This window comes from Chanodichthys erythropterus, chromosome 10 (assembly GCF_024489055.1).
Source record: "Chanodichthys erythropterus isolate Z2021 chromosome 10, ASM2448905v1, whole genome shotgun sequence".
In the NCBI taxonomy this organism is placed as follows: domain Eukaryota; kingdom Metazoa; phylum Chordata; class Actinopteri; order Cypriniformes; family Xenocyprididae; genus Chanodichthys; species Chanodichthys erythropterus.
In genome coordinates, this window is record NC_090230.1 from 49,011,870 (window position 1) to 49,026,693 (window position 14,824).

Here is a 14,824-nt window from a genome sequence, read left to right on the forward strand (position 1 = left end):
CAAATTACCAAATTATTATGATGCTCAGCAATTGGAATATGATCAAAAAAATCCAGCTCGGCTGCTTTTAGTCAGTGACTGTCTCCCTTCATCGACTCTCTTTAGTCTCCTCCACAATCTCCTAACCAGCATCAGCACAACTCCACCAATCACAGGAGATCACATACATGCTTTTCTACAGATCAACAGCGGCCCTTAGAGTTGAGAACGAGAAACAACACTAATGAAAGCTCTAAAGTGTCTCAGAAGTAGCATTGAATTCCTTCATTTAGTCTCAACACAAATAAAACAATATAAATCAACCCAACAGAACAATATAATAAAATAGGCAACAACTCTCCAACATTAACGTGAATGTTAATCTTGCTGTACTCTGAGTAATGCGAAGACAAATAATATTTTTACCTAGATAAAATACATTTAATAATACTATTTTACGATACGTTTCCGTTTATTAACATTAGTTACTGCATTAGGTATGAACTATAATGAATAATACTTATACAGCATTAATTATTCTAGGGTAATTTAATAAATTAATATGCAGTACGTTTTTTTTTTAATTAGTGATCTTTAAAAGTATATTAACTAATGTTAATAAATACAGCTTGAATTGTTGAAAGTGTATTATAGAAGTTAACATTAACCTAGATCAATAAAAGAAAAATCCGTTTTATCTTAAGTTATACAAGCTATTATGTTAACTATGTTAACGAATTATTGAAGCTTATGAAGTGTTACAGATTAATACGTCTACCAGGTTTTCTAATGTTACATGACTACAATTTAGTTTATATAATTTTAATATTATATAGAGTTTATTTTAGTATTTTTTAGAAAAGGGGATCTTACCATTTCTTGCAATTCTGGATCGTCTAAGCAGTTTTTTTCCTTCATTGCGCGCTGCATCGTCTCAGTGAAACTCGGGTCCACCACTAAAACACTCTGTCCACCGAGTGTAGAAAACTTACAGTCACTCTTCCTCGAGTCAGTCGTCATGCACACTTCATAATTATACCCGTGCGGCAGAGTTCCAGTGACTCCTGTGTCTGCGTAATGCGGTGGATAGTACGGAATAACAGGCAGATTGGACTGATAGAGGAAGCGAGATTGTCTCCATCTGTAGATCTTTACTGATATTATCACAACCACACAAGTGATGAATAGGAAAGAAACAGCGGCCAGTGCGAGAACTAAATAAAAAGTCAAATTGTCGTTATATTGTTTTTCATGCGTAAAGTCTGTGAACTCTGACAACACTTCAGGAAAGCTGTCAGCCACAGCCACGTTAATGGAGACCACAGCTGAGCGAGAGGGCTGTCCGTTATCCTCCACAACAACAGTGAGTTTCTGTTTGACAGCATCTTTATCAGTCACTTGTCGCACAGTTCTTATTTCTCCATTCTGTAAACCCACTTCAAACAGCGCTCTGTCTGTAGCTTTCTGGAGTTTATAGGAGAGCCAGGCATTCTGTCCAGAGTCCACATCAACAGCCACCACTTTAGTGACGAGATATCCAACATCTGCAGCACGAGGCACAATCTCAGCCACCACTGAAGCTCCAGTCTGTACTGGATACAGAACCTGAGGAGCGTTGTCATTCTGATCTTGGATTATAATGTCCAAAGTCACATTAGTGCTGAGGGGTGGAGAGCCTCCATCTTGTGCTTTCACACAGACACGAACACTTTTCATTTGCTCATAGTCAAAACCGCGCAGTGCGTGAACCACTCCACTGTCAGCATTCACTGATATAAAAGAGGAAACAGAGGATCCACCCACTGTAGCTTCATCTAGAAGATACGAAATACGAGCGTTCTGGTTCCAGTCATCATCTTGAGCACTCAGAGTAAATATGGACAAACCAGGTGGATTATTTTCAGTAACATATGCAGTGTAAACACCCTTTTGAAACCTGGGCGGATTGTCATTAATATCTGATACTTTCAGATTTAAAGTTTTCTGACTGGAAAGCGCAGGAGACCCTGAATCTGTAGCTGTGATTGTGATATTATAATCTGACACACGTTCACGATCTAAAGCAGCATCAGTGACTAAAGTGTAATAATTCCGCAGTGAAGACTGAAGTTTGAATGGTGTGTTTTGATCAACTGTACAGACAACCTGTCCATTGTCTCCTGCATCTAGATCTTTGACACTGAAGATCGCAATTGTTGTACCAAGAGGTGCGTCTTCAGTCACCGGGTTAGAAAAAGACATAACACTGATAACAGGTGCATTATCATTAACATCAATTAAATCAACTATGACTTTAGCAGAGTCACCTAAACCGCCTTGGTCCTTTGCTTCGATATCAAATTCGTATTTCTTTGCTTTTTCGTAATCAAGCACCCCATTTAGAGTTATAACACCCGTGTTTTCATTAATTTTAAAAATCTCACCAATGACTTTCACATTCCCAAAGCTATAATAAAATAATCCATTTGCCCCACTGTCTGCATCACTAGCATTGACGCTGGTTATAAACGTTCCCTTAAGTGAATTTTCTGTTATTATTGACTTATATACTGATTGATTGAACACTGGCGCGTTGTCATTTGCATCTAGTACAGTGACTTCTATTTTCATATTACCAGATCTTTGAGGGGTTCCTCCATCGACCGCTGTCACAACGAGAGAAAGTCGTGGATGCTGTTCTCTGTCTAAAGGTTTCTGAAGCACCATTTCTGCATATTTGACCCCACTTGGTCGTGCATGTTGTTTTAAAATAAAATTATCATTCTGTGATATGACATAACTCTGTACAGCATTCACGCCCACATCAGGATCATCTGCGCTTCCTAGTAAGAAACGAGCCCCAGGTGTGGCCGATTCACTTATTTCAAGATTAATTTCATCGTTAGGAAATGTTGGCGAGTGATCGTTTACATCCAATATTTCCACCGTAACATGATGTAGCTCCATCGGATTATCAAGTATTATTTCAAATGTGAAGCTGCATGGAGTGGTTTCAGCGCAAAGCTGCTCTCGGTCAATTCTCTCTTTCACCACCAAAATCCCTTTGTCTGTTTTCAGCTCTACATATTCAGTGCTGTCGCCAGACACTATACGAGCCCGACCCGCGCGCAGTCTTTGAACATCCAGACCAAGATCATGAGCAATATTCCCGATAAGCGATCCTTTCTTCATTTCCTCTGGAACTGAGTAACGAATCTGCGCGTTTATGTTTGAGATGGAATAAACGGCCATGATGAATAAGACCCTCCATAAGAAAACACGATGCAATGGCTGTCCTCGAGACTGGTAAAAAAGCCTTGCACTTAATATAATTATTTCCATTGTAGGTATTCCGATTAGACACAGCAGATGTCGTTGGATAACAAAACTAATCACACAATAATTCTGTTCATCGGCTGCACTTCGGTGACTCTCTTCATCTACACACTTTGGTCTCCGCCACAATAGACTAGTCAACAACACCAGAGCTCCACCAATCACAGGCGGTGACGAATCAAGAATAAGTGTTTATACACATTTCTGTTAACCAACAGCGGCCCTTAGAGTTGATAACGATGAACAACATTTAAAAATACTATATGAAACAACTAAACACTAAAGAAAGACAATTAATCTAAGCAGAATCTTTACACAACCTTGCTAAAATATGGAGATTGCCAATCTAACCGTAAAATTGCATGAAAAACGTAAATAATAAAAATCCATAGCATTCTCAAAGTCAAAAAATGAAAATTTCCCCAACAGATACTTAAACAAATGTATAATACTAGTCTACGCATGATTTGAAGATAAAAATCTGGCCATATTTATTTAAAATTACATGATGTATTATATTATATTATATTATATTATATTATATTATATTATATTATATTATATTATATTATATTATATTATATTATATTATTGATGTTGTTATGTATGCATTCATTCATTCATTCATACATACAGTGCTCTTACCATTTCATGTAGTTCAGAATTGTCAAGTATGCTCTTTTCTTTCATTGCGCGCTGCATCGTCTCAGTGAAACTCGGGTCCACCACTAAAACACTCTGTCCACCGAGTGTAGAAAACTTACAGTCACTCTTCCTCGAGTCAGTCGTCATGCACACTTCATAATTATACCCGTGCGGCAGAGTTCCAGTGACTCCTGTGTCTGCGTAATGCGGTGGATAGTACGGAATAACAGGCAGATTGGACTGATAGAGGAAGCGAGATTGTCTCCATCTGTAGATCTTTACTGATATTATCACAACCACACAAGTGATGAATAGGAAAGAAACAGCGGCCAGTGCGAGAACTAGATAAAAAGTCAAATTGTCGTTATATTGTTTTTCATGCGTAAAGTCTGTGAACTCTGACAACACTTCAGGAAAGCTGTCAGCCACAGCCACGTTAATGGAGACCACAGCTGAGCGAGAGGGCTGTCCGTTATCCTCCACAACAACAGTGAGTTTCTGTTTGACAGCATCTTTATCAGTCACTTGTCGCACAGTTCTTATTTCTCCATTCTGTAAACCCACTTCAAACAGCGCTCTGTCTGTAGCTTTCTGGAGTTTATAGGAGAGCCAGGCATTCTGTCCAGAGTCCACATCAACAGCCACCACTTTAGTGACGAGATATCCAACATCTGCAGCACGAGGCACAATCTCAGCCACCACTGAAGCTCCAGTCTGTACTGGATACAGAACCTGAGGAGCGTTGTCATTCTGATCTTGAATATTAATATTTATTGTCACTTCAGAGCTCAGTGGCGGGGATCCTCCATCTCGAGCTGTCACGTTAAATGAAAACGATTTTAACTGTTCAAAATCAAAGGATTTCACTGCATGAATAGTTCCAGTAAGTGAATCTACAGACACGAGAGAACTCAGCGGTGCGCCACGCATGTCTTCATCCTTCAGGAAGTAGGACAATTGCGCGTTTGGACCCCAGTCAGCATCATTTGCTTTAACAGTCAGTATAGTCAGACCAGGAGGATTATTTTCACTAACAAAAGTTTTATATTCCTCAGAATCGAATAAGGGCGGGTTGTCATTGACGTCAGATATTTTTACAGTCAGTGTTTTGTTTGCGTGTCGCGCTGGACTTCCTTGGTCCGATACCAAGATCGTTATGTTATATTCAGCGAAACTTTCTCGATCAAGAATATCATCAGTAATTAAACTATAATAGTCTGTGAGAGATGACTCGATTTTAAACGGTATGTTTTGATTTATTGAACAATGAACAAGACCATTTTTACCAGAATCTGCATCCTCTACATTAATGACGGCTACAGTTGTTCCCACTGGGGAATTTTCAGGAAGGGTGTTGGAGAAGGACATAAGCTGTATGCTTGGAGAGTTGTCATTTTCATCAATAACATCTATGACAATTTTGCAAGTATCTGACAAACCTCCTTTATCCCTTGCATTAATGTTTAATTGATAACTATTTTGAGATTCATAATCTAAATTTGCACGAAGACTAATCTCACCTGTATCTGTGTTTATCTCAAAAAGCTCCCTAGCTTCTTTGGTAGAAAGAGCAAAGGAGTATGAAATATGGCCATTTACACCTTCGTCGGCATCAGCAGCACTAACAGTACCAATGACAGTACCAGCAGGTGCATTTTCTCCAACTTCAGTTTTAAATACTGTCTGTTTACACACCGGGGCATTATCATTAACATCCAGAACAGTAACGTGAATTTTTACAGTTCCTGATTTCTGAGGTGATCCGCCATCAGCTGCTACAAGAACCAATTTAATCTCATCGCGCTCCTCTCGATCTAGCTCTCGTTGTAAAACCATCTCAATGTATTGGTTTCCATCGGTCTGACTATGAACCTCCAGTTTAAAACTATCAGATGGATGAAGTTTATAGCTCTGTATACCGTTTAGACCGACATCTGCATCTATAGCGCTATCCAAAGGGAAGCGAGCTCCCAAAACTGCATTTTCTGTTATGTTCAAATAAACATTTTCTTTCGGAAATAACGGAGCATTATCGTTTATATCTTGCACCTCAACTGTGACTCGATGCAGCTGGATAGGGTTTTCAACGATCAGATCAAAACTGAAGCTGCAGGGCGTCGTTTGCTTACAGAGCTCCTCGCGATCTATCCTTTCTTTAACTACTAGAGTTCCTTTGTCTCTGCTCAGGTCGACATACTGTCGTCCGCCCTTTGTTACGACGCGAGCTTTTCCAGATATGAGTCTACTTATCTCTATCCCCAGATCCTTGGCGATGTTGCCAACGAATGATCCCTCTGGCATTTCCTCGGGGATGGAATATCTCACATTGCAATTTACATCCTCCATTCCGTAGAAGCAGAGAATGAAAAACACAACCTGCCATCTTGAATGCGTAGAAACCATCCAGGGAATGTCCAAATTGCTCAATAAGCTGAAGAAAGCCATCTAAACTGTGTGGTCAAACGAAACGGTTTCAAGTATGAAAAAAAACATAAAAACCCTAAATGCAAAATTACGTGTTCACGTTATCTTCCCTGAAAAACGCTGCATATGTCCAACCTAGATCCGATTCAGTAAGGGACTGGCAATACAGGCTATACAGAGAATCACGCGCTTTACTCAGATGTTAATCAACAGCGGCACTCAGAGCTTTAAAGTCGCAAATACAAGACCAGTAGCCTCAATGCGGCTGTTTAAGCCAAAAGTGAAACATAAACAACACCACTATAGTAATAATGATAAAATAAAAAAGGAAAAATAATAAAAATAATAATAATATGGAACTGCATCACGTTGATATATATTTAAGTCACATGCTGTTCAATCAGTAACAGACAACTGGAGGAAACCGTTGACCATTTCAGCACCATCAGAATGAACAGCACCCGATCAATTCAATCCAGAATACAATGTTCGACTCTCAGACGCTCATTAAAATTAAAATGAACATAATGTCGAAAATAAATAAATAAATAAATAAATACAAAAGCGCAAAGCTTTATATCGTTTAGTCAAAGATAGGATACTACATTTTTTTTTTCATGTTATTATTATTATTATTATTATTTCTATGATTTGGAATATTGTTTTTATCCGTGTTCAACTCAAAATATTGTAATGAATAAACTAGACAACCAGTTCTGTGTGACCCTAGTTAAACACATTTTTATAGTTTTAATATGTTAACATGTTAAAATAGACACATTTTAAACACATCTCCCTTAATTCAAGTTTAAACAACATCAACAGATTGTAATAGGTTGTAAAAACGAACATATTCATGATCAGACGGCCAAAAAGATGTCCAACATTATTATTATTATTATTATATGCATTAATTAATTAATTAATTCATTGCTCTTACCATTTCATGTAGTTCAGAATTTTCAAGTATGCTCTTTTCCTTCATTGCGCGCTGCATCGTCTCAGTGAAACTCGGGTCCACCACTAAAACACTCTGTCCACCGAGTGTAGAAAACTTACAGTCACTCTTCCTCGAGTCAGTCGTCATGCACACTTCATAATTATACCCGTGCGGCAGAGTTCCAGTGACTCCTGTGTCAGCGTAATGCGGTGGATAGTACGGAATAACAGGCAGATTGGACTGATAGAGGAAGCGAGATTGTCTCCATCTGTAGATCTTTACTGATATTATCACAACCACACAAGTGATGAATAGGAAAGAAACAGCGGCCAGTGCGAGAACTAAATAAAAAGTCAGGTTGTCGTCATATTGTTTTTCATGCGTAAAGTCTGTGAACTCTGACAACACTTCAGGAAAGCTGTCAGCCACAGCCACGTTAATGGAGACCACAGCTGAGCGAGAGGGCTGTCCGTTATCCTCCACAACAACAGTGAGTTTCTGTTTGACAGCATCTTTATCAGTCACTTGTCGCACAGTTCTTATTTCTCCATTCTGTAAACCCACTTCAAACAGCGCTCTGTCTGTAGCTTTCTGGAGTTTATAGGAGAGCCAGGCATTCTGTCCAGAGTCCACATCAACAGCCACCACTTTAGTGACGAGATATCCAACATCTGCAGCACGAGGCACAATCTCAGCCACCACTGAAGCTCCAGTCTGTACTGGATACAGAACCTGAGGAGCGTTGTCATTCTGATCTTGAATATTAATATTTATTGTCACTTCAGAGCTCAGTGGCGGGGATCCTCCATCTCGAGCTGTCACGTTAAATGAAAACGATTTTAACTGTTCAAAATCAAAGGATTTCACTGCATGAATAGTTCCAGTAAGTGAATCTACAGACACTAGAGAACTCAGCGGTGCGCCACGCATGTCTTCATCCTTCAGGAAGTAGGACAATTGCGCGTTTGGACCCCAGTCAGCATCATTTGCTTTAACAGTCAGTATAGTCAGACCAGGAGGATTATTTTCACTAACAAAAGTTTTATATTCCTCAGAATCGAATATGGGCGGGTTGTCATTGACGTCAGATATTTTTACAGTCAGTGTTTTGTTTGCGTGTCGCGCTGGACTTCCTTGGTCCGATACCAAGATCGTTATGTTATATTCAGCGAAACTTTCTCGATCAAGAATATCATCAGTAATTAAACTATAATAGTCTGTGAGAGATGACTCGATTTTAAACGGTATGTTTTGATTTATTGAACAATGAACAAGACCATTTTTACCAGAATCTGCATCCTCTACATTAATGACGGCTACAGTTGTTCCCACTGGGGAATTTTCAGGAAGGGTGTTGGAGAAGGACATAAGCTGTATGCTTGGAGAGTTGTCGTTTTCATCAATAATATCTATGACAATTTTGCAGGTATCGGACAAATCTCCTTTATCTCTCGCATTAATGTTTAATTGATAACTATTTTGAGATTCATAATCTAAATTATTAAGAAGTCTAATCTCACCTGTATCTGTGTTTATCTCAAAAAGCTCCCTTGCTTCTTTGCTGGCTACAGCGAAGGAGTATGAAATATGGCCATTTACACCTTCGTCAGCATCAGCAGCACTAACAGAACCAATGACAGTACCAGCCGGTGAATCTTCCTTTACTTCAGTTTTAAATACTGACTGTTTACACACCGGGGCATTATCATTAACATCCATAACAGTAATGTGGATTTTTACAGTTCCTGATTTCTGAGGTGATCCGCCATCAGCTGCTACAAGAACCAATTTAATCTCATCGCGCTCCTCTCGATCTAGTTCTCGTTGTAAAACCATCTCAATGTATTGGTTTCCATCGGTCTGACTATGAACCTCCAGTTTAAAACTATCAGATGGATGAAGTTTATAGCTCTGTATACCGTTTAGACCGACATCTGCATCTATAGCGCTATCCAAAGGGAAGCGAGCTCCCAAAACTGCATTTTCAGCTATTTTCAAATAAACATTTTCTTTCGGAAATAACGGAGCATTATCGTTTATATCTTGCACCTCAACTGTGACTCGATGCAGCTGGATAGGGTTTTCAACGATCAGATCAAAACTGAAGCTGCAGGGCGTCGTTTGCTTACAGAGCTCCTCGCGATCTATCCTTTCTTTAACTACTAGAGTTCCTTTGTCTCTGCTCAGGTCGACATACTGTCGTCCGCCCTTTGTTACGACGCGAGCTTTTCCAGATATGAGTCTATTTATCTCTATCCCCAGATCCTTGGCGATGTTGCCAACGAATGATCCCTCTGGCATTTCCTCGGGGATGGAATATCTCACATTGCAATTTACATCCTCATTTCCGTAGAAGCAGAGAATGAAAAACACAACCTGCCATCTTGAATGCGTAGAAACCATCCAGGGAATGTCCAAATTGCTCAATAAGCTGAAGAAAGCCATCTAAACTGTGTGGTCAAACGAAACGGTTTCAAGTATGAAAAAAACATAAAAACCCTAAATGCAAAATTACGCGTTCACGTTATCTTCCCTGAAAAACGCTGCATATGTCCAACCTAGATCCGATTCAGTAAGGGACTGGCAATACAGGCTATACAGAGAATCACGCGCTTTACTCAGATGTTAATCAACAGCGGCACTCAGAGCTTTAAAGTCGCAAATACAACACCAGTAGCCTCAATGCGGCTGTTTAAGCCAAAAGTGAAACATAAACAACACCACTATAGTAATATTAATAAAATAAAAAAGGAAAAATAATAAAAAATAATAATAATATGGAACTGCATCACGTTGATATATATTTGAGTCACATGCTGTTCAATCAGTAACAGACAACTGGAGGAAACCGTTGACCATTTCAGCACCATCAGAATGAACAGCACCCGATCAATTCAATCCAGAATACAATGTTCGACTCTCAGACGCTCATTAAAATTAAAATGAACATAATGTCGAAAATAAATAAATAAATAAATAAATACAAAAGCGCAAATCTTTATATCGTTTAGTCAAAGATAGGATACTACATTTTTTTTTCATGTTATTATTATTATTATTATTTCTATGATTTGGAATATTGTTTTTATCCGTGTTCAACTCAAAATATTGTAATGAATAAACTAGACAACCAGTTCTGTGTGACCCTAATTAAACACATTTTTATAGTTTTAATATGTTAACATGTTAAAATAGACACATTTTAAACACATCTCCCTTAATTCAAGTTTAAACAACATCAACAGATTGTAATAGGTTGTAAAAACGAACATATTCATGATCAGACGGCCAAAAAGATGTCCAACATTATTATTATTATTATATGCATTAATTAATTAATTCATTCATTGCTCTTACCATTTCATGTAGTTCAGAATTATCAAGTATGCTCTTTTCCTTCATTGCGCGCTGCATCGTCTCAGTGAAACTCGGGTCCACCACTAAAACACTCTGTCCACCGAGTGTAGAAAACTTACAGTCACTCTTCCTCGAGTCAGTCGTCATGCACACTTCATAATTATACCCGTGCGGCAGAGTTCCAGTGACTCCTGTGTCAGCGTAATGCGGTGGATAGTACGGAATAACAGGCAGATTGGACTGATAGAGGAAGCGAGATTGTCTCCATCTGTAGATCTTTACTGATATTATCACAACCACACAAGTGATGAATAGGAAAGAAACAGCGGCCAGTGCGAGAACTAAATAAAAAGTCAGGTTGTCGTTATATTGTTTTTCATGCGTAAAGTCTGTGAACTCTGACAACACTTCAGGAAAGCTGTCAGCCACAGCCACGTTAATGGAGACCACAGCTGAGCGAGAGGGCTGTCCGTTATCCTCCACAACAACAGTGAGTTTCTGTTTGACAGCATCTTTATCAGTCACTTGTCGCACAGTTCTTATTTCTCCATTCTGTAAACCCACTTCAAACAGCGCTCTGTCTGTAGCTTTCTGGAGTTTATAGGAGAGCCAGGCATTCTGTCCAGAGTCCACATCAACAGCCACCACTTTAGTGACGAGATATCCAACATCTGCAGCACGAGGCACAATCTCAGCCACCACTGAAGCTCCAGTCTGTACTGGATACAGAACCTGAGGAGCGTTGTCATTCTGATCTTGAATATTAATATTTATTGTCACTTCAGAGCTCAGTGGCGGGGATCCTCCATCTCGAGCTGTCACGTTAAATGAAAACGATTTTAACTGTTCAAAATCAAAGGATTTCACTGCATGAATAGTTCCAGTAAGTGAATCTACAGACACTAGAGAACTCAGCGGTGCGCCACGCATGTCTTCATCCTTCAGGAAGTAGGACAATTGCGCGTTTGGACCCCAGTCAGCATCATTTGCTTTAACAGTCAGTATAGTCAGACCAGGAGGATTATTTTCACTAACAAAAGTTTTATATTCCTCAGAATCGAATATGGGCGGGTTGTCATTGACGTCAGATATTTTTACAGTCAGTGTTTTGTTTGCGTGTCGCGCTGGACTTCCTTGGTCCGATACCAAGATCGTTATGTTATATTCAGCGAAACTTTCTCGATCAAGAATATCATCAGTAATTAAACTATAATAGTCTGTGAGAGATGACTCGATTTTAAACGGTATGTTTTGATTTATTGAACAATGAACAAGACCATTTTTACCAGAATCTGCATCCTCTACATTAATGACGGCTACAGTTGTTCCCACTGGGGAATTTTCAGGAAGGGTGTTGGAGAAGGACATAAGCTGTATGCTTGGAGAGTTGTCATTTTCATCAATAACATCTATGACAAATTTGCAAGTATCTGCAAGGCCACCTTTATCTTTTGCTTTAATGTTTAATTGATAGCTATTTTGAGATTCATAATCTAAATTATTAAGAAGTCTAATCTCACCTGTATCTGTGTTTATCTCAAAAAGCTCCCTTGCTTCTTTGCTGGCTACAGCGAAGGAGTAGGAAACATGGCCATTTACACCTTCGTCGGCATCAGCAGCACTAACAGAACCAATGACAGTACCAGCCGGTGAATCTTCCTTTACTTCAGTTTTAAATACTGTCTGTTTACACACCGGGGCATTATCATTAACATCCAGAACAGTAACATGAATTTTTACAGTTCCTGATTTCTGAGGTGATCCGCCATCAGCTGCTACAAGAACCAATTTAATCTCATCGCGCTCCTCTCGATCTAGCTCTCGTTGTAAAACCATCTCAATGTATTGGTTTCCATCGGTCTGACTATGAACCTCCAGTTTAAAACTATCAGATGGATGAAGTTTATAGCTCTGTATACCGTTTAGACCGACATCTGCATCTATAGCGCTATCCAAAGGGAACCTAGTTCCAGAAATCGCATTTTCGCTTATTTCCAGATTAATATTTTCTTTGGGAAATAACGGAGCATTATCGTTTATATCTTGCACCTCAACTGTGACTCGATGCAGCTGGATAGGGTTTTCAACGATCAGATCAAAACTGAAGCTGCAGGGCGTCGTTTGCTTACAGAGCTCCTCGCGATCTATCCTTTCTTTAACTACTAGAGTTCCTTTGTCTCTGCTCAGGTCGACATACTGTCGTCCGCCCTTTGTTACGACGCGAGCTTTTCCAGATATGAGTCTATTTATCTCTATCCCCAGATCCTTGGCGATGTTGCCTACGAATGATCCCTCTGGCATTTCCTCCGGGATGGAATATCTCACATTGCAATATACGAAGTCCATTCCGATAAAGCAGAGAATGAAAAACACAACCTGCCATTTTGAATGCGTAGAAACCATCCAAATACTGTCTGAAATGCTTAATAAGCTGAAGAATGCCATCTTGCTAAACAGTGTGGTCAAACGAAGTGGGATCAAATACGAAAGAAACCCATTAATTTCTTAAATCCAAAATAGCGCATTCCTGTTCTTTCCTCGGAAAAACTCTGCATATGTCCATCCGCGTCAGTAAAGGACTGGTAATACAGGCTATACAGAGAATCATACACTCTACTCAGATGTTAATCAACAGCGGCACTCAGAGCTTTAAAGTAGCAAATGCAAGACCAAGCCAATGGTCTACATTTACATTTTACATTTATGCATTTGGCAGACGCTTTTATCCAAAGCGACTTACATTGCATTATACTATACATTTGTATCCGAGTATGTGCAATCCCTGGGATCGAACCCATGACTTTGGCATTGCTAGTGCCATGCTCTAACCACTGAGCTACAGGAAAGCTATTCCATATATATATATATATATATATATATATATATATATATATATATATATATATATATATATATATATATATATATATATATATATATATATATATATATATATATATATAGACATATATATATATATATATATATATAGATATATATATATATAGATATATATATATATATATATATAGATATAGACATAATAAGATGCAAATACAGAAAACGTAGAGCCTTATGGTCTAATTAAGAAACGTCTAAAAAAACGGTGAGAAAGAAAAACAAAAACAACAACAACAACAACAACAACTCTACTTTCACTTATTGTTTCTCCACTTTCAGCTCTAGCCAGGACTCCTTTGGACAGTTTGGATGTTTTTCCCCATGTTATTTCCTCCATGGGACAAATAGCTTTATTTTATTTCATATAAGATAATTTTGAGAAAAAAAAAGTATTTTAAGTAAATACATGTTAATTTATTCGGATCAAATCTCCTATATCACAAATAATTTTTGTTTTCATCAGCCACCACCAGCAGTGAATCAACCAGCTAACATCTTTACAGTTTTCACGTTAAACTATACATCATCAGGCTGTGCCTGCTGTACCAGTGAATGTGTTTATGGTCATTTGTCCATATAGATGTCCAAGCTTTTCAGTCTCTATTGGATATCTTAATTTAGAATCATTCATCATAAGCATGCATCTTACTTAATTTAGAGTAAATAAGAGTTGTTCTTACCTATAGAAGAAAATCCAGCATTGGTTCACAGAGAAGAGCATGAAAGACAAAAATGAGATTAAACAGGTTAGGGCTGTTTACATTAAACCTTCACACCATTAAAGCTGAAAAAACAACAAGTATTTGGTGTTAAACAGAATCAATAGTATAGGCCTAATCATACTTTTATATATATATATATATATATATATATATATATATATATATATATATATATATATATATATATATATATATATAAAACAACCGTCATGTATCAATGTCAATTTTCCTGAAGTACTACTAGGAGAGAAATAAGGAGCTGAGACAAAAACATTTATTAATTTCTCATCAAAATTTAACTTTATTAGACAAGTCATTGTTTGTTTGTCATCCACATTACAATATCAGATTGAAAGATAAATTAAATAACATTGAACATATATTTAAAACAATTTAAGTAAAATGTTTTCATTTCTTTTCTGATACTTTCTTATAATTAATATGAATTTACAGATGAATTAATATGTATTTCGAAATTGGTGAATAAACATTTCAGAAAACATTAAATGACTATAACTGAGAGAAAATAATGCTGACTGTG

At 38.0% G+C, this 14,824-nt stretch overlaps 4 protein-coding genes and 1 pseudogene across 4 annotated transcripts in view; all 5 read right to left on the bottom strand.

Annotated features, from left to right (window-relative positions):
• Positions 1–14,824, bottom strand: part of LOC137028789 (protocadherin gamma-A12-like) — a 139,307-nt pseudogene that overhangs the window by 98,004 nt on the left and 26,479 nt on the right.
• Positions 1–14,824, bottom strand: part of LOC137028793 (protocadherin gamma-A5-like) — a 70,140-nt gene that overhangs the window by 52,727 nt on the left and 2,589 nt on the right. The gene's annotated exons all lie outside the window — the stretch shown is intronic.
• Positions 89–3,300, bottom strand: LOC137029444 (protocadherin gamma-A6-like). The gene is made up of 2 exons (XM_067399050.1): positions 853–3,300; positions 89–121 (listed from the first exon to the last, which is right to left on the bottom strand). Exons 1-2 carry the CDS (start codon positions 3,298–3,300, stop codon positions 89–91), a joined length of 2,481 nt encoding a protein of 826 aa, XP_067255151.1.
• On the bottom strand, positions 3,919–6,285 carry LOC137029445 (protocadherin gamma-A8-like). The gene is made up of 2 exons (XM_067399051.1): positions 6,003–6,285; positions 3,919–4,715 (listed from the first exon to the last, which is right to left on the bottom strand). The coding sequence occupies exons 1-2, from the start codon at positions 6,283–6,285 to the stop codon at positions 3,919–3,921; spliced, it is 1,080 nt and encodes a 359-aa protein (XP_067255152.1).
• On the bottom strand, positions 6,510–13,063 carry LOC137029455 (uncharacterized). Its single transcript, XM_067399063.1, has 3 exons — positions 10,661–13,063; positions 7,304–9,748; positions 6,510–6,533 (listed from the first exon to the last, which is right to left on the bottom strand). Exons 1-3 carry the CDS (start codon positions 13,061–13,063, stop codon positions 6,510–6,512), a joined length of 4,872 nt encoding a protein of 1,623 aa, XP_067255164.1.

Bases quoted from the DNA above. Each gene is read 5' to 3' on its own strand.
- LOC137029444 (XM_067399050.1), bottom strand. From the start codon at position 3,300: ATGGAAATAATTATATTAAGTGCAAGGCTTTTTTACCAGTCTCGAGGA. The intron at 122-852 runs GTAAGATCCCCT...GATGCTGGTTAG, and splicing joins ATCCAGAATTGCAAGAAATG to GAGATTGTGGAGGAGACTAA.
- LOC137029445 (XM_067399051.1), bottom strand. From the start codon at position 6,285: ATGGAGGATGTAAATTGCAATGTGAGATATTCCATCCCCGAGGAAATG. The intron at 4,716-6,002 runs GAGTCACAGTTG...GCTCTGAAGTGA, and splicing joins AAACCCTATCCAGCTGCATC to CAATAAATATTAATATTCAA.
- LOC137029455 (XM_067399063.1), bottom strand. From the start codon at position 13,063: ATGGTTTCTACGCATTCAAAATGGCAGGTTGTGTTTTTCATTCTCTGC. The intron at 9,749-10,660 runs GTAAGAGCAATG...CACACAGTTTAG, and splicing joins ATTCTGAACTACATGAAATG to ATGGCTTTCTTCAGCTTATT. The intron at 6,534-7,303 runs GTAAGAGCAATG...TTCTCTGTATAG, and splicing joins ATTCTGAACTACATGAAATG to CCTGTATTGCCAGTCCCTTA.